Genomic DNA, 23148 nt, shown 5'->3' with positions numbered 1-23148 from the left:
TCATGCAACAAATATGTATATATAAATGTACACCCTGAATATTCGCACACACTTTGGCGAGCTAGAAAAGGGCCTAAATTAGTCTGCCACATGTCAACCGTCCACCCGGAGCTGTTTGTTACGGACCCCTAAACAACCAGCCCGAGCTGATGGATCATTTAGCTGCTCTGTGCGTGGAGCCGTTGTGTCGACATAATAGAAGCCACGAGCTAGTGCCACACTAAGCTCGTAGTGCATCAGAGGTCTGACACCCCCAAATCCTTATAAAGTCAACCACCCAATATAAACGTGCATATACCAGACATCACGTGGCATATATAATATCTTGAACTGGCTGAGTTCGATGGGCCATTTTAATAGGCGTCCCAACGTTTCAGGCTTTTGCAAAACCTGCCTTAAAGGTTGGTCGGTTAAGACGTGAATATAATGGGATTGGAAGTATGGCCTGAGCTTCCTTGAAGCCAAAATGAGACATAACGTGAGCTTTTCTATCAATGGGTACCATGATTCAGCTCCGAGAAGTCTTTTACTTACATAATATACGGGTTTCTGTGCCCGATTTTCTTCTCGAACTAACACAGCACTGAGTGCATTTTCTATCACAGCCAGATATAGAAACAGACACTCTCCGGACGTCGGTTTTAATAGTGTTGGACGTTCAGCTAGATGCATTTTCAGGTCGCGAAATGCATGTTTTCATTCTTCAGTCCATTCAAACTTCTTGTTTCCTCTGAGCAAGTTGTAAAATTGGAGACACTTGTCAGTGGATTTTGAAACGAAGCGGTTTAAGTTCGCCACATTTCCAGTTAGGCTTTGTACTTCCTTATGCAACCTAGGGGAAGGCATTTCTAACAACAACCTAACTTTTTCTGGATTCGCCTCTATCCCCCTTGTGTTGACTATAAACCCCATAAACTTTCCCGACGAAACTCCAAAAGTGCATTTCTGGGGATTCAACTTCATGTCATATTTTCTCAATATGCCAAAACATTCTTCCAGGTCAGATACATGGTTACTAGCAGTCTTTGATTTAACGAGCATATCATCGACATACACCTCCATGTTTCTCTCGATCTGGTTAGCGAACATTTTGTTGACTAACCGTTGGTATGTAGCACCGGCATTTTTCAGCCCGAATGGCATAACTTTATAGCAATATACGTTATGCTTAGTCATGAAGCTGGTATGCTCTTAATCTGCAAGGTTCATCACGATCTGGTTATATCCAGAATACGTGTCCATGAAAGACATGAGCTCGTGACCGGCTGTGGCGTCTACCAATTGATCAATTCTTGGTAGTGGGAAACAGTCATTAGGACAAGCCTTGTTGAGATTGGAGAAATCAATACAAGTTCTCCACTTTCTGTTTGGCTTCAGGACCAGCACGAGGTTAGCAACCCAAATCGGGTATTTTGCTTCCCTGATAAATCCATATTTGAGTAGGCGAGCTACTTCTTCTTCTAATGCTTCAGATCGTACTATCCCCAAAAGCCTTCGTTTTTGGGACTTTGCAGGCACATTCTTGTCCAAGTTCAAAGTATGTATTACTATACTCGGACTGATTCCCACCATATCCTCATGTGACCAGGCAAAGAAATCCAGGTTCTTCCTTAGGAATTCGACCAGCTCCTTCTTTCTTTCGGCTTCAAGATTTTTTCCGACTCTTACAACTCTTAAAGGTACTTCTGGATCGATATTTATTTCCTCGAGCTCTTCTATTGCTTTGAGCTCACATCTATCTTTGCCTACTCATGGATTAATTTCGTCCCGTTGGGCGACCTCGTCATCTCCTTTCTCGAGGTTCCTCCATCCCACAGATAACTTCCATTACCCGGGACTCCTCACCTTTTCACCTATGACCATCGCCTGTTGTCCGGGTTGTGATTTTCCCTTCATAGCAATGCTGTAGCATTCTCTGGCAGCGATCTGGTCTCCTCTTATGGTGCATATCCCCGAGGTTGAGGGGAGCTTCATTGTCAAGTGTCGGATCGAGGTGATGGCCTCAAAAGCCATCAGTGTGGGTCGTCCCGAAATCGCGTTATATGCAGCCAAACAATCGATTACCACGAACTTAAGAATTTTAGAAACAGTTTGTGCCTCATCTCCCAGCGTAACCACCAGTCTGATCGTCCATATGGCCGTCATCCCTTCACCTGAAAAATATGTATAACATCATAGAGGTCGCCTTTAAATCGGTCATGGACAATCCCATTTTCTCTAGGGTGGACCTGAAAAAGCACATTTACTGAGCTCCATTTTCTACCAATATCCTTCGCACCCTTCAATTAGCGAGTTGCACGGTTACCACCAGCGGGTCAATATGCGGGAATTGAACGTGGCTAGCGACCTCTTCCGTGAAAATGATTGGTTATTTTTCCAAACGCTGTTGTTTTGATAACCACTTCTTTGGGACAAATTCCACACCGTTATGAGTTTTCAGCTCCTTTATATACCTCTTTTGGGCCCCACTACTCATGCCCGCCAAATGAGGTCCTCTAACAATATTAGTCATATCTCCTCCTACTATCGGGGGAGGGTCGCCCTGATTCATCTAATCCACTTGAGTCCTCGGCTAACCTACCATAGCTTTTAGAGCTGGATGAGAATTCTGCCCAACAGGTTGATTGGGAGCAACCCGATTTTGGGCATACTGGGCTAATGGTCCAGCCCGAATGAGAGTCTCAATCTCATCTTTCAACTGTCGGCAATCATCGGTATTATGATCGATTTCATCGTGGAATCGGTAAAACTTTGAGGGATCTCTCTGATGCCTTAAAGGTTCTGGCTTCTTCCACGGAAGGTGATTAGAATTGGCTAGGAAGATATGTTCCCTTGTATCTGTTAGGTCAGTGTAGGTGGCATAAACGGGCTTGAACTTTTCCACAGACTTGTTCTTCTTCATGTCGTTCTAGTCGCCATCACCATTCTCCTTCCTCTTGTTGTTTCCCACCTGGTTATTCTGGGTAACAGGTTGAGCCGTAGCTGCAACACCTGTCACCGCTCCAGCAGGTTGGATAGGGCCCTGGCTGGTTCCTGCGACAGCAGATCGCGCCTCTTCCAGATTTATCCACTCCTGAGCTCGGACCAATAGCTCATCTACACTTTTAAATCCTTTTCGCTGAAGTTCTTGCCATAGGTCGCCTCCCACCATAATTCATGTCCTCATCGCCATGAGCTTGGAACTATCATCAGCGTCCCTAGCTCGTGCTGCAACATTGGTGAATCTGCTCAGATATGCTTTCAAGGATTCACTAGGTTGTTGTTTTACATTGGCCAATGAGTCGACCTCTCCACGAGCTACCTGTGTAGCTCGGAATGCTCTCTTAAACTCGGAAGACAACTTCTTCCATGAGCTTATCGAATGTTTTTTGTACTTTTTAAACCACTGTCTGGTAGGTCCGACCAGAGTCGCGGGGAACAAGATACATCTTAGAACGAACCCAACATTGTGGGCCATCATCATTGTATTGACATCCCGAGGTGGCTGTATGGATCTGTGTTTCCATCAAATGTTGGCATGTTCGGCATCCTGAAGCCAATAGGATACACAACTGGTGCAATATTTGGGGCAAAGGTTTGAGCTCCTCATCGGAGTCACAATCATCAACCCCCTTTTCGGATAAGAGCTTCTTCATTTGCTCCTCCATCAAGGCCAATTGTTTTAAGGGTTAGGTCTTTGGTCTCTAGGTTAGTAGGGGGTTGTTCACCAGCTCCCATCCTATTGTATGTGTTTGATGGGTTGTTGTCCCTCCAAGTCCGAGCTTGGTTAGGTGGGACATTCCCATTGTCGTGTATGATAGACGAACCATCCTCATGTCGAGTATAACTCATATCCTCATTACGAGATGGATACCTCCTTTGTGAATTCAAATGATCACGTAGGTCGGGCTGTGGATCGTACTGAGGACTTTGTGCTGAGCTAAGGTGATTTCTTAGGTTGCTCTCTAACCTGTCTCCAAGCTGGCTCCTCGTCCAGTAACTTCCATTTGCAAAACTTACAGCTCGTGGCTGAGATCGAGGACCTGGATTCTCAACACGTGCCTATGGGGCGTAAGTATCTATTGACGGGGGATGATTTCTCCTACTATTCCCACGAGCTAGAGCATATCGTTTTGGGCGTGGTGGTGTAGGAAGTCTAACCAGTGATGGCGGATGCCTTATTGGTGAGGCTATCCTCGTTTCATCAAGACGAACTAAATTTGCCCGCCTTGGCTCTACTCCAATGTCACGAGTCCTCTGTGCCTAGGGTTCTACTCGCGGCACAGGTGGATTCGCTGGGGCATTTTGTCTCCATGAACTTGTCCCAGCTCGCCCTGTCCGTTTGTTGTGAGCATTCCCGGGAATCTGTGCAGAAGGCACAGAGCTAGGGGTCGCAGTTATAACCGACCAACTGACATGCTGATGATGATTCCTGTGGTGACCAGTGGGCTGAGCACTTCGGTGGTTTTGCTCTGAAGGTATAGAGCTCGGAGTGGTGATCCTGACAGAACGACTAGGTTTGGAAGATCCACTTTGCCTCTTTCCGACATTAACGTTGGTTACAAGAGTGTATAACCAAGCCAGCACGTCCTCGATATGTCTGTTTTCCCTAGCGAGATGGCTCCTTAATTGGGCATTCTCCATCTCGACGGCAGTCAAATATCCTAGATTAGGATTTGGTGGGAGTGACGCCGAACTCCCAGCGTCGTCTTGGCCCACCAGCTGCTTCCCAGGATGTTGCTGAACATTTGGGCCCCTTTCAGTGGGAAAAGCGGTATTGCTTCCTGCCCACCAGGCTACTCCATTTAATTGTCATACATCGATCGAGTAAGCACCATGATGAATGTCAAATGAAACTTGTAAAGCACTAATTTCCTCTCAACGAAAGCACCAAACTGTGGCCAATAGTAGATTTAGAAATCTAATAAGGATGTTAGTGCTTATTTGTAAACCGTAATGAAATAATAAGAACCCTTTCATACACACACAACTTTTGCGTGGTTCGGTGGTTAAAATACACCTAGTCCACGAGACAGTATTATTGCTTTTCTCTCACAATTTCTGCAGAGTTTCAGCAATGCAAAAAGGCAGTCCCCTTCCCAGTCCATTATCCCTGATATTTATAGGGGAATTCCCTGGACAGGTTTGGGTAACCGAGTGAATAAATATGGTATACATTTAATACAGATTATTCTTATTTACATTGGGATATGATTTGATAACATAATAGAATATACTCCTGCTATCTCGAATAATAAATGATAAATATGCAATACATCCTGGGCATTAATGAGCGTATAAAGAGTCTCCGAGTCTTTTGGGATCCTTCATATGCGTTCTGACCAGGTTACCACGAGCTGAATATCTTCATCGAGCTGGTGATCAAAGATTATCCAAACCTTAGTTCGAATTAACTTCAGAGCGCCCAAAGGAGGATATGGCCACTATAGGTCTCGAACTGGATCGTTATCCTAGAAGGCGGCCTGATAATAACCTGAATGCCGTATTTCCGAGTCCCAACTCGAGCTGCTCACATCATTATTAACTAGAAGTTCTACTTGGCTGCTTTTTCACATTTCTATCTGCCAACTGTACCCCTAGCTGAGTAATTAAGCTCATGCTAATTTTTAGGGTACAACACTATTCACCTAATAGTTAGGATTCTAAGTAGAGTGATAAATTGCAATTAGGATATTGTGACGGGTATCTTGGTTGTGATGAAAAATAGAACCTAGGTTAAATTAAGTGCATGCTTAATGAATTTGTTGCCTAAATTAACTTGTTTCCATCGAGTATAATGCTTTTACTATATTAAATAGATCGCGTGCTTAATGGGTTTATTGCTGGGTAGAAAGAATTAATTAAGAGTGTCTAGCTTTAATTAATTATAATAAGGAAACTGGGATAATTGATTGCTTAAGTGTTATCTGTGGGGTTAATAGTTTAATTGGGAATAAGAAATATTATTTGTGATTGTGGAGAGTAAATCTTGACTATTTCTTTAATATTGTTTTATCCTTATTTATTTAATCTTTGATCACTATTTCATTTTATGTTTTCTGTTTTTAAAACTGAAATATCTTTCTAATTTCAGTTTAGTTCTTATTTTGAATAGTAATTTGATCATAGTCCTCCTGGGTTCGGCCCTTATTTACCGCTATATTGAAATAGCTAGTATAAGTGAGTGATAAAATAAACATTTAAATTTGATACGGCATACGACACCCATTAGTCGACCCTTGTATTTTTTTTAGCTAGTTTGGTTTATAAACTCTTTTGGGATCATGTGTATCAAATTTAAACTCTTTTAATGAAGTGGTTACTGTTTGAGCAAAAATTTTAGTACTTAAAACCTTGTGTTAGTTTCAATTACACGTTTTAAGTCTAAATGGCTCGTTTCGCGAGTTAAGTACTATTTTAATTACACAGTGTAACGGTCTTGGATTAGAAGAGCGTTACAAAAAATTTAAGTATTAATTTAATTTTTGAATGAACTAGCCTTAGTGGATCAAAATAATATATTTTAAAAATAATAATTGATGGACATCTAATATTATTAGTACTTTTCAAAACAAAAATATATATTTTAATTTTTAAAAAGGAACTTTGGCAAAATAGTTATATATATAATCATTTTGTATAGTAATTTTTTTTGATAAATTTTTGTAAAATAACATTTTAGACACTTTGACACCTTATTTGAATTCGAGACAAAGATCATTTTGCAAATAATTATCAAAAGATAATTATTTTGCCAATTTACATTATAAAAAAAATAAAGGATTTTTAAATTAAGATACATATAACATTAAATAATTACAAAAATAACTTAACAATTTTTTTTATAAAAATACATTGCCACAACATCAAAAAATACTAGATTTTAAATATAATATACCTAAAATAGAAAAGTTCACGGAATTTCAGATTTTCAAAAATAATATTTTTGTTACTTACGATGACGATTGGTTTTTTTTTTTTTAATAAACTACTTTATTTTTAGACCATATTATTTCATATACGATTTGGTTAGCTCCAAAACTTATTTGTAGAAAATTTATTATCTTAAGATATCGATTAGTCATTTTTAGGTTATATTATGATGTCTTATTGTTTAAAATATTTTGATGTAACCTTCAAACATATTTTAAAAACTAATGCGTTACAATAAAATATAAAAAATTATCATAAAATTTATTAGGAGAATTTTCTTTTAGTATACTACACAGTAACTTTTAAATAAATAGTTTTAATATACTTGTAGTAATATGATCTAAAAATGAATTTTTTTATGAAAAAGTAATTAATTAGTATGTTATCGGTATAGTAAGCAACTAAACTAATACTTTTAAAAATCCAAAAAATTGAAAAATATGGTATTATGTGAATTTTTTAATTTTAGGTATATTATTTTTTTAAATCTAATAACTTTTTTTATGATGTGGCATATTATTTATGTAAATAAAATATCTTAAGTGATTTTTGGAATTAAAATACAAAAAAAATCATAGAAGATGTAAATTCTAAAAAAAAAAATGATGGGGGATAAAGTGGTGTTATAAGTTTACTGTTACGTAAAATGGAGATAATTTTAGTATTACCTAAAAATAAAATAAACAATAAACTCTAAAATAGGAATAATAACGGGAAGAAGCAAAAATAGCCAAATAGGGGTGGAAATAAAATAATTTACACTTTAATTATTAAAAAAAAAGAATATAATGGCGGTATATAATAACGCATAGATATTACAATTTTGGGTACACCTTTATATCTCCCTCTCTTGAAACCGTCTCTCTCTCTCAGTAGTAGCTGTAGTTACTCTCTCTCTCTGGTTTGGAGTTTGGGTCCAGATCTGATCCCATCAACAAGGTATCGCTACTGTTACCCTAGCCCTAGATCTTACTCTCTATGTGCGTATTTAGGGTTTCATACTCGAGGTTATGTTGTCAATTTCATATGATCCTTCATCCATAGCTATCGCATATTTTGAAAAATAAAATACAAAAAATCGATGGTTGCATAAATTGATGTTTTCTGTGAAATAATTTGTGGGTTTCTTGTCAAATTATAGGTAATGACTGATATGATCGCATGCATTTTCGTATCTTAGATCTGTTAGTGTTTTTCATGGTATTCTTGTTTCCTTTGAAATTTACTGTCTTTTGTCCTTTGATTCTGTCCTGGGTATAAAAAATTGAAGTTTTTCTGTGTCTTCTGTATAGTGAGCTTAGTTTGCTTGTAAGCTTAGGTATTAAGCTGTCCTATAGTGAATAATCCACGAATAAAAATTATTTATTCAGTAGGTTTTTTCTAGATCCTGATAGAAATATCTATATTTTGATGGGTATTAGCTCCAGTGTCTGTGTCTCTGATGGGTGTTGTTTGTTGTTGTGACGACCTCATAAGTCATATCTATAATTATCTCAACACTTTGGATTTAAAGTGAAGCAACTAAGAGAACTTCCTTAATCATAATAATTTATTGGCGTGATTGGAATACCCGATAATGTTAAAGTTTTAAGGAAAGTTTAGTAGTGTCGTCTACCAAGTCTTTGATGGTTTAGGGACAAATCAGTCTGGTATCATGGAGTGTAGCTTTGTAATTGTATTATTTGACTACAGCGTGAAAGTATATAAGATGTGGTACTGGTAATCATGACACTGGGGACAACAACGACATGGTTGTTGTGAATTTTGAGAATGTTTCTTTACTGGTCGCTAAATCATGGTTTTGTTTGAGCCTTGCTTAAGAAATGAGCTGGGTGTGTTTGGTATTTAGTGCGTGAAATTCAGTCTGGATTAAACTTCATGCGTTTTTGCCATTTTCATCTTTTGTAAACCAGAGTTCAGAGGATACTACTTAGAACAAGAGAATATGGGTCGTGGAGTTAGCAGTGGTGGTGGCCAAAGTTCGTTGGGTTATCTTTTTGGAAGTGGAGAGGCTCCCAGTCCCAACAAACCAGCCACAAACAATGCTCCAGCTGCACCAAGTGAAGCACCAGCTGTGACTAGTGTGCCTGCTGCCAAACCTGCTCCTGCTCCTCAACCTCCTGTGGATGTTGCTAAGCAGATTCCGGCTGGTATTCACAGCACATCTACCAACAACTACATGCGGGCTGATGGCCAGAACACTGGCAACTTTATCACGGTATGTTTTTCCTTGCATGCCTACTATTTAACAATAAGCTCGTTATAAATCCTCTCAAGTCCTTGAACTGCTTAAGTCATATATTATATATGTGTATCTTAAAAGGAATTATTGATATGGATTGAGTGGGTTTTATTTGAATCAAAGCATTAAGTCTGAACTTGAACAAAATCTGGTTTGCTTCAAAAAAAACAACCATGTTTCAAATTCCACTGAGATATTGTAAGCTAACACAACTTGCAAGCGAGATTAACTCTTATGAAATACGTGGAGTTGCCCCCCCTTCTTCTTTAAAATAAATAAAATTCAAATTATATATGTATATATATAAATATAATTTTATTTAAAAATTTCTCGTTTTATATATGCAATTAAGCTATCCTGCGTCTGTTTAACCATGTGATTATAACAATGTTTCTGAATCTCTTTTACCCCTCGGTGCAGGATCGACCCTCAACTAAGGTCCACGCTGCCCCTGGCGGTGGATCTTCACTGGGTTACCTCTTTGGTGACGGTGGTGGTGGTGGTAACTAAGATAATGCAATCTTCACAATGGAAAATGTTACATCGATTTTTGTGGAATCATCTACTTTAGATGAGGCGTCGTTTTCAACTTTTTATTTTTTTTATTTTATATAAATGGATAAAATCTGGACTTGTAATGTAATATAATCGTGGTGGTTGTTGGGATTGTTCAATCAAAGGGCACTCTGTTTCAGATGCTTGCTTGAGACATTTGCGACACAGCTATATTTGTTGTGGACAAAGTGACATTTTCTAGTGCATGTTCTTTGTTCACAATCTGTTTAGTATGTTATGTTTGGCAGTGGAAATAATATCTCCTGCCTAATGCAATTTTTCATTTCTTCTCATATCATATTCATCTCTTTCCTTCTGCCGAGTTATTTGTCGTGACTTCTGTTTGACACTGATTATAAACTATGAAGGAAAAGAAAACGACCTACAAAGTAAGTTGTACTAAAATTCCAGGCAATTGTCATTTTGTAATTTTAAAAGTGCCATCGTCGGTCGACGGATATGTATGCAACAACAATATGCTGAATTTTTGGGGTTTGTGCAATGCCGTTTGGTGAAGTAACATAAAATTTTGAACCATTCATTCTTGACTTCTAGCTTTACGGTTTAACTGCGTCGTCAATAGCGATTTAGTGGTTATGATGTTTAATGGTGCGATCCTGCGATTAACCACATTATGTTGTTTTAATTAAAAAAAACCACAGATTGATTTTTTTTGTGCATGACTACTGAATTCTATATTTCTCTTTTCAGCCAGTTGACTTGAGATTTCAAGCGAATATATGAGTTTATTTTTACAAGAAATATAACTAAATTTATAACACAATCATATAAAACAGGAAAAATATGGGGTTCATGTAACATTTTAATAACAAAACTAAGTTCCAAGAGTTTTGTCAATAGAATAGAAGACGAGTGTCCTTGTGTCTAGAGCTGAGGCAGTGCATGCAAATAGTAAACCAAAACCTTTAGAAAGAGAAAGAGTACTCTAAATGATGCTGACTCTAATACTATATTTGATACTCGTAGGATAAAACTACTAGAAAAATAATCTATCATTTGGTACATCACCAGATTAAAATAAAAAATAATATTTATCAAAATCTTTTTAGAAACTACTTTTATTTAAAATTATACAAACAAAACTAATAATATCTTTGTTGGTCAGGCTTGCTTAGAAACAGGTATTATCCCCCATTTTCTCCGCACCTCCTCCAAATCCTCATGAAAGTGTCGTTCATAATAGACGCACATAAGATCGGTGGACTGAGCACCAGCCCGAATGGCCCAAGGAAAGTAGTGCTGGAAGAACAGTTTCCTTTGCTTCTCATTGAATCTAGCTGTACCCCCAATGACGGCCATCAGACACATTGGAAGGTACATTTGCTCAAACTCAATCACCTTGAGAGCTGACTCGCCAATCAAATTGGTTGGAAGATCAAAAAGGGTGTGCCAGAAGTCATGCACTTCTCGAGCTCGCATGGCAACATATGCAAGCTCGTCTGTCTCCATGAACCGCACCGGTGGTCTGTCATCCGGGGAGAAGTTCCTTGATCCCATGAATTTTGCATAGGCAGCACCAAATGTGTTTTCCGGGAAGTCCCATGCGTGCCCCACTTTTGAAGATAAAACTCGCGGTTGCTCGAGAAGTACTGCCTGTAAAAGAAACAGACAAGCATGGTCTAAAACTCTGCAGTAAAACAGATGAGAAGAGGAAAAAAGAAAACCTTGAGAAAAAAAAAAACCCTATAGATACTTCAATGTATGCACTTTACAAATGCAAAATTTTCTCAGAAATGGAAGAATTTATATTGAATTTTGATAAAAACCCAAGGCTAAAAGTCTCATTGTCAAAAGAAGATCAAATTATGTGCAAATTTTGAATTGTCTACTAGTTTTGCTGAAAAAAATAAACAAATTATTGTCAACTCTATGTGACCACTCGAATAAGTTTCTTCAACATTCCATTAATCACCAAGTAACTAGAATTACAATCTTAGAACTTCCAGTCTTTAGAGCATGACAAATATAACAAGTTTGTATATAAATATCATCCTTGAAAATCCAACACCTCCAACTTTATGAAATAATAGCTATTGGGAACCCCAATGACAATAAAATTATGGGCTATACAAGAACCTGAAGTGAATCATAGCAGAAATATCTGGTAATTTAAATTCAAAAAGTTCATAATCAACTCAACATTGATATAAACAAATCAAAATAGATGTAGATAAAAGAGCTACCCTGCCTTCGGGGCTCTGTTTCATTCTTTCAAGAACTCTTTCGAAAGCAGGTTTCCCTGTTGTCTCGCCAAGAGCCGCAATAAGGTCTGCTCTCCGTGGGTCTAGCAATGCTCCCACTGCCGAACCAACTGCCACAGCTGCCCGCTGCCACCCATTGAGCCGAATTCGAGCACCTCCTACCATGGAACACCTACATAAATATATGTAGAGAGAGAGACACACACATCAAAATCTAAACCAATAAAAATAATTTAAGCTAATAAATAAAGCTCCAAATTGACATAGAAAATTGAGCATTTTCACAAGCAGCTAAGTGAATCATAATAATTTTTATAGTAAACAACTAGTTAATTGGGTCTTAGGCTACATATTCTTTGATTAGATAAGTGGTTTTCGGAGGATACTTGTGATGAGATTCAGTGAATGTAATATAAAATATAAAATGAACAAATATAGTATCAACTTTTTTTGGGTGCGATTTGAAAACTGTATTTTTTAAAAATGATTAATCTGAAATAAAATTTTAATTTAGTGATTAAAAATACATTTATAAAAATGTGATTGGTTGTACTATATTTTTAAATTTAAAAAAAAAACAGAATCTGAATCTTGATTGGTTAATAATCAGAAAATATAATGAAATCAGAATATCTGATTGATAAACTGAATCTAAAAACAAAATTTCTAGAGATTAAATTTTAATTTAATTAATTAAAATTTAAAATTAATACATTAAATTAAATTCATAACTTTACATCATGATTCTCTCATAAGCACTTATTTTTTCAAAAGAACCATCTGTACATTAATTGGTACAAATACAATGTTATGTTCAACCAAGACAGCTTATTCTCATTTCTTTGTGCTCCATTATATTCTCATTACAACTCTAACTATTCTTTCCTTTGACTAAAAATACAAGGCCGCCACTGTGTAATTGCTAGAATTAACTCAAGCTGATCTGCATATTTCAGCATATACAACAAAATCTAATCAGACAACCCATTACAACAAATCTACAAAACGTAACAACTTTTACATCAAGAGCTAGAATAATGTATAATATAAAGTTCTAAACACCAAAACAAACTAGACGTGCCATGCAATCAAGCTAGAAACACACAATCATAGATTAAAATCTGTGGAAAATATATGACAACATTACTGATGGAAACTAGTAGTATTTATGTACGCCAAACGTCTAGTCCGAAATTCTCAAACCACTGGTGTGTGTTTCACTTATATTAATTCTCATTGATTTATAATGTTAGGGGAATGAATTTGGTACAACATACAATATATAGGAGGGTAAAAGGGTAAGAACTAGGTTCATACAAATTATAATCAATTATTGGGAACTGAGGCGTTTTGCTTTAGCTCGGCAAGGCATAGGCCTCGAGGCGTAAGCCTCAATATTAAGAACAAAAACTACATAAAACATCACAAAATTTATAAAAATACACATAATTGCATAACAAAAGTCATAGAGTTCATGAAATTACTTGTTCTAAGTCATAAAACCACGAACTAAATTAATCAAATGTTTAAAATTAAAAACCTAATTAATAACATAAGAGTAGAGCTTAAAGTCTTAAACAACTTAAAAGACTAAGAAGCCCTCATTTGCACGACCATTATCTTTCTTCTTTCTTTTTGCTGCATTCATGATCATTATCATCGCTATTGAGATTTTCTAAAAGTGGAGGCTGGAGAAAATAAGAACTCAAATATAACAAGTAGGGGAGGCTGAGAATAGGGGCAGGAAAAAGATATCTTATTTATTTGCAGTTTGGGTTTATTTTTGTCATATAGACCGAGTTTAAAAGCCAAAAATGGGTTAGATAGTCCAAATAAAAAACTCAATCAGACTAAATACATTTTTAAAATAAAAACCCAAAAAACTTCAACAATGTGAGGCTTAACGCCTAGCCTCTGAGGCATAAGCCTCGACTAAACCTGCTGAGGCTTAGCTACAGGGCGTTTTTTGAGAGCCTCAATAGTTTTTTAAAACCAATGACTCATTAATTGTCCCCAAATGTATATGCTTCGAGAGATTTTCAATCTTGTTTTTTCTTTTCTTTTTTCCAAGAAGAGGAAACATCACTTCTGTTATGGTGGGCATGTAATGAGTCCTCTCAATCTCTTGATTTGGTCAATCAAGACATTTCAAGAACTATAACTTTTATACGGGCAATAAATTAGTTCAACTCACCACACAAAAACAGAGATATACATAGAAATAGTACTTCACAACATCAATGTTAAGCAACTTAAACCCATCCAAAAGATTACAAACCACTACCACTACCACTACCACCACCATGAGCTTATGTTCCTTTTTTTTTGGACAAAATGAGCTTATGTTCCTTTGATTGCCATCGAAATTGGTAATTGTTGCATTACAATATAACATGGCCTCATGACTGCATGAGAGACCTATTATATTTAGGTTAAAACATTGAAAGAAAACAATAACTTACATAATTGAATAGAACACAAGATAACAGCAATCATAATCCTTCTAGTGAAGTAAAAAGTAAATACTGGACTATTCTATGTCATATATAAAAAATTATTCAGATTGAAAAATTCATCTTTGTTTGATTTCCCAACATTCAAAACTACTAAAAAGTACAACTTTCCAATCATTCATTATTCTACAACTTCCTTCGGTAGAAAACCTGGCTGAACAATTTTTAGGAAGACTAGAATTTTGCTCTAAAAAATCTTGAGAATTTTCATGAATCAGATGGATTTTTTTATATATACTTGTAGATAGGGACATGGTTTTCAAAATCGGTTGAGACGTACGCCTTGCCTTGAGGCGAGGCGGTTCAAAAACACCTCTGAGGCTACGCCTTGCATGTGTTCACTGGTGCTTACGCCTCATACCCCTGAGGCGCACATCTTAGACGTTTAATTTTTTGAGGCATCACTGAAGCGGCTGAGGCTTACGCCTCATCAATCACACAGCCAAGGGCTTTTTTTAATCACTTTTCTGGGCCTTTTTTGGGGGCTTTTATTGGGCTTTTTAAAACAGATTTTTAAGTTATTAATGACCCAAATAAAACCTAAAAACACTATTTTGACCTTCAACTCTCAACATCTTTCTCTTCTCCAAATTCCTCACTCAGTCACGGCAAACAGCAACAGCAGCACCTCATAGATCTTTATTTTATCTTATCCAGCAATAAAAAGTCTTATTTTTTGCTGCTACTCTGTTTAGTTTTTTTGTTACATATTGTTTTTAAGTTGCTGAAATATTGTTTATTTTAGTTTTTTAGCAGCTGAATTTAAGATGGAATGAGCAGAAGTGATGATGAATATGAAAATGATGATTTTTTTGGACATTTGACTTGGAATATGTTTCTTTATGTTAAGTTTGAACCATTAATAAATTTAGTTTATGATTTTAAGACTCGTAACAAGTAATTTCATGAATTTTATGGTTCTATTATGGAATTATATATTGTTTGTTATGTGTTTTATAATATCTTAGGTAGATTTGTTCTTATTGTTGAGGCGTATGCCTCGTTACGCTTCGAGGCTTACGCCTCGTGGTACTAAAGGAAAACGCCTCGCCTCACGATTTTGCATTCCAAAACCTTTTGGATAGGGATGGATCTTTGCATTACCATATACGAATATGTATGTGTGTATATACATAGAGAGAGTAACTATAGATATACCTGACAGCGGGGAAGTGGGTTGGCCGGAGGGGGCAACTAGGGGGGCGAGAGAGAGAATCTTGAGAGATCACCCAGAAATCGTATGACTAAAACAGGGGACTGGTGTGTGCTGAAGAGAAACATGAGAAAAGGGAGAGAACGATAAAAGAAGAAAACCGAATTTTGGATTTTTTTTTTGGTTAGGATTTGGAGAAAAGGTTATTTAGGTGTTTTCTAAGCAAAAATTAGAATTGGCATTTGAATAAGGTTTATAGAAACAACCAACCAATCAAGAATTACTGTAGGTCTCACATTTTCAAGTTTTGAAAAACATAAAACTGGTTTCGGATTGGAAACTACTCTAATTACAGCTATTTTTCTTTTGCCAGAAGCCAATTGAATTTTCAATCAATATATTCAATAGAGATTCATAATGTTTGGGTAAACGTAAACCCGCTCAAACTCAATTTCATTTTCAAAACTTTCAGAAGGTAGAAGTAATGAAAATGATGGAATCAACCAAAATAATGGTGAATCACACAAGTCAACTATCAAGATATGCTAATTGTAAATTAGCCCTTACATGATCGTCACCACTGCCTAGCAGACCCTTCATTCTTCCTCTTCTAATCTCACGCTCAGAACCAGAACCAAACCCAACCAAGCCCATCAGACCACCAAACTCAAACTCCATCATAAAATCTCAGAAAACATCACAACTGCAAAACTAGAAACTCCACCTCTCACCCACAGACACAGTAGCCCCGCCCCGCCCAACCCAGCACCCACCATCACCATCACCATCACCACCACCACCACCAGCTCTTGTAACCTCGAGCCTCAATCTTTGCCCATTCAGAAATTAATAAATACATAAAATAAAATAGCAGACAGACGCAAAACACCGACAGTCGTGTTACTCACCTGGATCGTCACGAAGCCAAGTCCACCCGCACCCACCCAGACTGCTGCAAGGCAGCCGCTCCTCTTACCAAACCGTCCCTCTGCAAGACGTGAAAAGAAAATAAAAATAACATTATTATTTTTTCATTTTTAATGGTATTTTAATACTTTGATTTCATTTTATTAATTTTTAACAGAAATATACAATATGGCCATTATTTTTGTTTAAACAGTACTATAAAATTTTGTCAAAGACAGACACTGGAGCTTATACCCATCAGAATCTAGATATTTTCCACCCTTCTATCAGGATCTAGAAAAAACCTACTGAATAAATCATTTTTATTCGTGGATTATTCACTATAGGACAGCTTAATGCCCAAGCTAACAAGCAAACTAAGCTCACTATACCAAAGACACAGAAAAACTTCAATTTTTTATACCCAGGAAAGAATCAAAGGACAAAAGACAGTAAATCTCAAAGGAAACAAGAATACCATGAAAAACACTAACAGATCTAAGATACGAAAATGCATGCGATCATATCAGTCATTACCTATAATTTGACAAGAAACCCACAAATTATTTCACAGAAAACATCAATTTATGCAACCATCGATTTTTTGTATTTTATTTTTTCAAAATAAGCGATAGCGATGGATGAAAGATCATGTGAAATTGACAACATAACCTCGCGTATGGAACCCTAAATACGCACATAGAGAGTAAGATCTAGGGCTAGGGTAACAGTAGCGATACCTCGTTGGTGGGATCAGATCTGGACCCAAACTCCGAACCAGAGAGAGAATAACTACAGCTACAACTGAGAAAGAAAGAGACGGTTTCGAGAGAGGGAGAAGGGCCGTTTGGTTGACGATAATGGGCAGAAAGAAAAAGAATGCAATGTTAATAACCCGGATTGTTTTGTTATGCTTATTTCTTAAACTAACGGAATAACTTTTCTATTTTTGAGTAAGTGGAATTATAATTCTATTCCACTGCATACCTTTCCTTACTTTTCTTTTCATTATTCACATATCGACTTTTCATTATTCATAGATTGATAAAAATGGTTCTCTCTTCCACTTTAGCCGGAGATCTTCCTTACACAATTTTGAGATTAGGTCTCTGAGGTTAGCTTCCGCAATTCGTCGCCATCGCCGCTAGCTCTACCCATTGCGAATCAGGTTGGCTATGCCTTTCTCACTCTAGCTTTTATTTAACAGTTTCTGTAATTTCTACCATTTTTATATCAAAATTGGTTTTAGGGCACATTATTCTTCTATGCTTAGTTTCTCTCGCTCTCTTGTTTAAATTATTTGATTTGAGTTGAGTTTTGTGGCTTTGAACTTGTTTTGTTGCTGAGAAAATGAAATGAAAAGAGATTAGAGAGAGAGAGAGAGAGAGAGGGAAATTCTGTTGTGAAAATAAGCCAAAAGTACTCGTTTCAAACATGGAATGATGAATTTACTTAATCATTAAAGAGATTTAGAGTATCTCGTAGCTTAGTAACTGTTCGAGATTTTTCCTTCATTTTCTTGGTTGTCAAACATAGCTCAAAGAAAATGTTGAATGAGATGTTTTGTTGCTGAGAACAAGTTCAGATAGAACCGAAATCTGAATTAGCTTCTTGTGATTCTTGCTCTTATGCCTACATTGATATCTTGATAATATGCCTAATCATCTTGTTCATTTTCATATAATCAAATATTTTGATCCTGTTTCTTATTATGTTTTGATGATTAATAAATTGGTATATCTGTCAAATGGGGTTATTTTTTAGTAGCAGGGATCATACATGGTTATGTATATATATTAAGCTAAATATGCTAAAATATACTCGTTTGTATGGATTATAGAATCACAAACCAATAAGAAAAGTTCATTCGAAGAGCTTCTAGTTTGGGATAGCTTCACTCTCTCACAATATGAGTTGAAATTTCGAAAGAGCATTGAAAGAAAAACACTTTGTTAGAAGAATTTTCATATAGTGGGAAGGATTGTAGATGTGGAAAATAGGCAAAAACTCACAATACCCAAGTATTATCTAGTTACACACATTCAGTTTTATGTCAAGTTAAAGAGGTCATCTTGACACAACTCAAAGAAATCAATCAAAATGGAAAATGACATGATCAAGTAATGAAAATTTCCTATCTTAGAATGAGTCCTCGTTTACCAACAAGCAGCAGGAGAAATCTGAGCCACTATATGTATCCCAACTTTTTGTTCTGTTTCTTACAATTTGTGAAAATTCAATCAATACTTGAGAACTGTGTGAACTTTGTAACCTTGGCTCCATGATTATCCTTTTTCTGTTAGACTACAGAGGTGTAATCCAAGCAGTGACACATGTTTTCGATGGCTTTTTCTAAAGAGTTCTACAGACTAGCCAATAATATTGCAGAAAAAATCATCTAAATCAGGTGCTGAGCTCATATTTCATAAGAAATAGTAAATTGAATAACTGGATAGTAATACTAAGACCATCCTGTTTCTTTATTTATCTTAATTTGAGTAACTACTTTTGGTTTCCATATCACCATTCACGATATATTATAAATGAACCTTGTGTCTTACTATGCACCAGAAATTAGATCAAACATAGGTCATAGCAGAGCAAAGTAGCTAGGCAGCCAAGATACAATCATTGTATAAGTTAGTTTATTAAAAACTTCCCTACATTTTTACTCTCCAATGTCTATGTTTTCTTTCAATCTTCTTTTTTTAAAAGAACTGAAAGAGATCATTTATAGCATCTGAAAATCAAAGCTCATTCTTCAACATATAAAAAGCAGGAAATTCTATAAGAAAAAAAAAAACTCAGTGAATGTAACCAAAATATGAGTAAGTTTATTTTTTCTTAAGATTGTTTTAGTATTATTCTACTCCTATCCGATATCTGAATTTGATGAGTATAACTTTATTTTTTTAGGAGCTAAAGCTAGTCTTCACAACATATAAATACTGACAGGTCTCATGTCACTCATTGATCCAATCAGATAATTTCAATAGGCTGTTATGACTAAGATCAGAAAGTAAGGTTCTGTGTATGAAACTTTTTTAAGTTATATGCTTGTGATAAGGGGGGTACATGTTAGTAGGTGGTTTGTATTCACTTTTAAGTTGACTTTTGCTTAGCTCAATATGACTTAACTGTTCATTTAGGTTGTGTTTTTTGTTTTAATGAAGAGAGAGTACATTTTTGAAAATTTGATGTAGCCTAAAGCCTATACCTTATTGGCCTCATATTTGGGTTTTTTTTTGCTTAACAGATGTTGTTTGTTTAAGGTTTTTTCTTTATTATGTGTAAGATTAACTAAAGCTAGAGATTATGCTCTTCATATGCATACAAATGCAATTTGCTTCTGATGTTGTGCAGTGTGTAATATTATAATAGCATTTGTGTTATACAATCTTTTTTTTTGGGTCAAAGTACATAAATTATTTAGCAAGAAAATTAAACTTAAGGCTGATAAATTTATTTGAATTGACATATTAAAACAGATCTCTTCAATAATTTTTTAAAAAATAATTAAGCAATTCTCAATTATTTAAAAAGGATCCAAAAAAATGAAGAAGAAAAAAAGCAAAATTATCAAACACAAATGTAGATTAACAGCATGGAAATTTTTTATAAAGGATCCAAGCATGAAGCTAAGACATAATTCAATTATTGTATGCCAAACCCATTAACAAGAAACTACACTCATTTCCTTCATCTTATTAAATATATTTTTTGGGCTTTTTTTTAATGCTCCCATACCTTGCGTAAAAGTAGGGGTGTGCACGGTGTGGTTTGGGCGATTTGAACACTTTTTAATATACCACGCCACAAGTGCGGTGTAGTAGTTAGAATACACCGTGCGGTGTGATTTGGTTGCACCAAACCGACCAAACCAGACCATTTTTTGCAGTGTGGTTTGGGAAAGAGTTAGAAAGGACCACTACACTTACCACAGCTCAACGTCATAAGGTAGCTTGCATGATTATGCAAGATAATGCTCTAGTTTCTTACTTTTTCAGTGTCCCAGATAATGAGAAGGATGAATGGGTGACACTTCTTCTTGATGGCTCTCTCTAAGATCATGTTTAGTCCACTTTGCTCTACTACAATTTGCAGGACAATTTATATTGCCTTTGACATTCAGTAGTATACAAATTATAATCTTTTGGATATGATGTAATGTTTTATGCTCATAATTTTGCAAACTAGATTGTCTTTGAGCATAGATATGAGTAATTGGACATGAATACTTATATTATTTCTAGTGATATTTCATGTGTATGGACAAAGTTTGATCTCAGTAATCAAAAACTCTTTTGATTATTAGAATATAAATATGTTATAATGTTTAGTTTAACATTTTTATGTTATTATATTGTTTTATTTTTTAAAAATATAAAATAGTGTTTAGTGATAATTAAAGTAAATTGCATTTGACATTAAAAAAATACTTCACAAAAATAAATTCTTATTGATAATTTTAATATTTTGTAGTGTTCAAAAGTGGAATTATTATGCTTAAAAAAAGTAGGATTATTAAATATTATTTTGTAAAAAAAGAATATGAAAAAAAAGTAACGTCATTGTTGGTAAATCTATATATATATATTTAGTATGTTTATTTTAATTTATTAATCATATTTTAAGCACTTTGGGTATTTTTGTCCAAAATAAATTTATTCCATTCCATTTCATAGTCAACCAAACATAAAAATAGGTATTCAATCATTGATTCCATTATTCTAACCAAACAACATAATGACATTGCATTTCTTATTCCATTCCATTACTATTCATATTCCTATTCCTATTCCATTATTTTCATTACCTCCAACCAAACGCCACCTAGGTGTACCCAAAATTGTAATATCTATGAATTATTATATACCGCCATTATATTCTTTTTTTTTAATAATTAAAGTGTAAATTATTTTATTATTCCAATTTCAGACTTTATTGTTTATTTTATTTTTAGATAATACTAACAGTAAATTTGAGTTTTGATGGATAACGAGGTGTGCTAAATAAAAAAATGTAGTTTTTCTAATCATTTTTAAAAATGTCAAAATCTTTTGACAATACTCAAAATAATCCTCCTCTAATTTTTCTCACCTACTCTCTCTTCTTTCTTCCCTCTCTCTCCCTCAATCCATTCATCTCAACTCTCTCTAGAAAAAATAATTCATGAGTAAGGTAAAATATAAGAAAACTCAATGTAATAGCAAATATTTCTTAATTAGGAGACTAAAATAATGCATTTCAGACAGATCTGGGCATGATTTTTGGAATTTTTTTGTGATTTTTTTTTCAGATCTAAAACTTTGAAATCTGCAAAAAATCGACGTGGCTCGATGGTGCTCGATGTCAACTCGATGGGACCTTCAAAATCAAGATTTTCATGAAAAAATCGATGTTGATCAATGGTGGTTCAATGGAGGTTCGATGGTGTTTGATACAATTCTTGTAAGATACGTAATTTTTCACTCGGTTGTCCATTTAGGTGATTTTTTTTATTTTTGGTATTTTTTCAAGATCTACACGTTTGAGATGTGTATATGCATATTTGGAAAATGTAAATCTTGAAAAATGACAAATGCAAAACATACCTCATGTTCAAGATATGTTTTGGTATGTTTTCAAGTTCTAAACTTTGAAAATGTGTATGTGAACATCTAAATCGTGTAGATCTCAAAAAAATACACAAAATAAAAAAAAACACCCCAAACGGACACTCGAGTGAAAAATTATGTCTCTTACAAGAATTGCATCGAGACATAATTTTTCAATCAGGTGTCCGTTTGGGATGATTTTTTTTTATTTTTGGTATTTTTTTTAGATATACACATTTTAGATGTTCTGTTATCCAAAAAATAGGCACGAATGGCATGGCAAGTGATTCCCGGACACGTGGCTGACACTTGGCGGAATTCTGCTAGGGTATCGACTAGAAGAGATATTACAAGCAAAAGGCAGTTGAAGCTTACCTGCGACCAGGTTCCGCATGCCTCATGATACTTTATAAAGATCTTAGTCAATCCCGAAATTGACTCCCATGATTTCCTGAGTATCCGATTATAATATCTATAACAAATTAATGTAATCCCCCTTAAGCCTATAAATAGAGAAAGATAGCTCAAGGAATGGACTTTTGGGCCTTCGAATTATTTGAGACTAGAGTGATTCTTTTTGATATATTGTCTTGTTCTTCAGAGGTTGGTGAAACTCATTGAACCCTAGTTCTTTGACCACTCATTTGAATCCTATATCAATAACAATTCAAGTGGACGTAGGTTATTACCAAATTATGGGGCCGAACCACTATAATCCCTTGTGTTCTTTATCATTTCGTCATCATATTCTTTCCAACGTGTTTGTCCACATCAAACATATTTGACTCCGTGTAAGTTGGCCAAAATCAAGGTCAACATTATAGTGCTTTCATTGAGAGCTTGATACATTATCGTTGAAAGAGCAATGGCGAAAACTACCAGGAAAACTGGACAGGCGGCCGGCGCAGCACCATCTAACCCCCCTCCTCCTCCTCCCAACGTGGCTGAGGATGAGCCACATTTGGAATTTGATGAGGAAGAAATGGACGACGCGACGTTGAAGAGTACCCTAGGGGCATTACATGAGGAACTGGCCAATCTGAGGGCC

General features: G+C 35.6%; 2 protein-coding genes and 1 long non-coding RNA gene across 4 annotated transcripts; 2 read left to right on the top strand and 1 right to left on the bottom strand.

Moving 5' to 3' along the window:
- The first annotated feature begins 7702 nt into the window (after window positions 1–7702).
- LOC133822948 (protein SPIRAL1-like 1) lies at window positions 7703–10002 on the top strand. The gene is made up of 3 exons (XM_062255427.1): window positions 7703–7851; window positions 8826–9130; window positions 9575–10002. The coding sequence occupies exons 2-3, from the start codon at window positions 8858–8860 to the stop codon at window positions 9662–9664; spliced, it is 363 nt and encodes a 120-aa protein (XP_062111411.1). The 5' UTR covers window positions 7703–7851; window positions 8826–8857; the 3' UTR covers window positions 9665–10002.
- Window positions 10003–10651: 649 nt separating this feature from the next.
- On the bottom strand, window positions 10652–17385 carry LOC133822947 (ubiquinone biosynthesis protein COQ4 homolog, mitochondrial). Of its 2 annotated transcripts, XM_062255426.1 has the most exons (4): window positions 17244–17385; window positions 16506–16585; window positions 11914–12103; window positions 10652–11323 (listed from the first exon to the last, which is right to left on the bottom strand). In XM_062255426.1, the coding sequence occupies exons 3-4, from the start codon at window positions 12094–12096 to the stop codon at window positions 10832–10834; spliced, it is 675 nt and encodes a 224-aa protein (XP_062111410.1). In that variant the 5' UTR covers window positions 12097–12103; window positions 16506–16585; window positions 17244–17385; the 3' UTR covers window positions 10652–10831. The 2 variants fall into 2 exon arrangements, with proteins under 2 accessions (XP_062111410.1, XP_062111409.1); XM_062255425.1 differs by lacking the exons at window positions 16506–16585; window positions 17244–17385 and adding an exon at window positions 16165–16343.
- A 150-nt stretch (window positions 17386–17535) lies between these two features.
- On the top strand, window positions 17536–20842 carry LOC133822950 (uncharacterized). Its single transcript, XR_009888076.1, has 2 exons — window positions 17536–17671; window positions 20511–20842. It is a non-coding gene; the product is annotated as an uncharacterized LOC133822950 (long non-coding RNA).
- The last annotated feature ends 2306 nt before the right edge of the window (window positions 20843–23148 follow it).

The sequence above is a fragment of the Humulus lupulus genome, chromosome 3, assembly GCF_963169125.1.
Source record: "Humulus lupulus chromosome 3, drHumLupu1.1, whole genome shotgun sequence".
NCBI lineage: Eukaryota > Viridiplantae > Streptophyta > Magnoliopsida > Rosales > Cannabaceae > Humulus > Humulus lupulus.
This window is presented reverse-complemented; position numbering and strand designations above follow the sequence as displayed.

Bases quoted from the DNA above. Each gene is read 5' to 3' on its own strand.
- LOC133822947 (XM_062255425.1), bottom strand. The intron at 11,324-11,913 runs GTAGCTCTTTTA...TTTCTTTTACAG, and splicing joins AACAGAGCCCCGAAGGCAGG to GCAGTACTTCTCGAGCAACC.
- LOC133822948 (XM_062255427.1), top strand. From the start codon at position 8,858: ATGGGTCGTGGAGTTAGCAGTGGTGGTGGCCAAAGTTCGTTGGGTTAT. The intron at 9,131-9,574 runs GTATGTTTTTCC...CCCTCGGTGCAG, and splicing joins ACACTGGCAACTTTATCACG to GATCGACCCTCAACTAAGGT.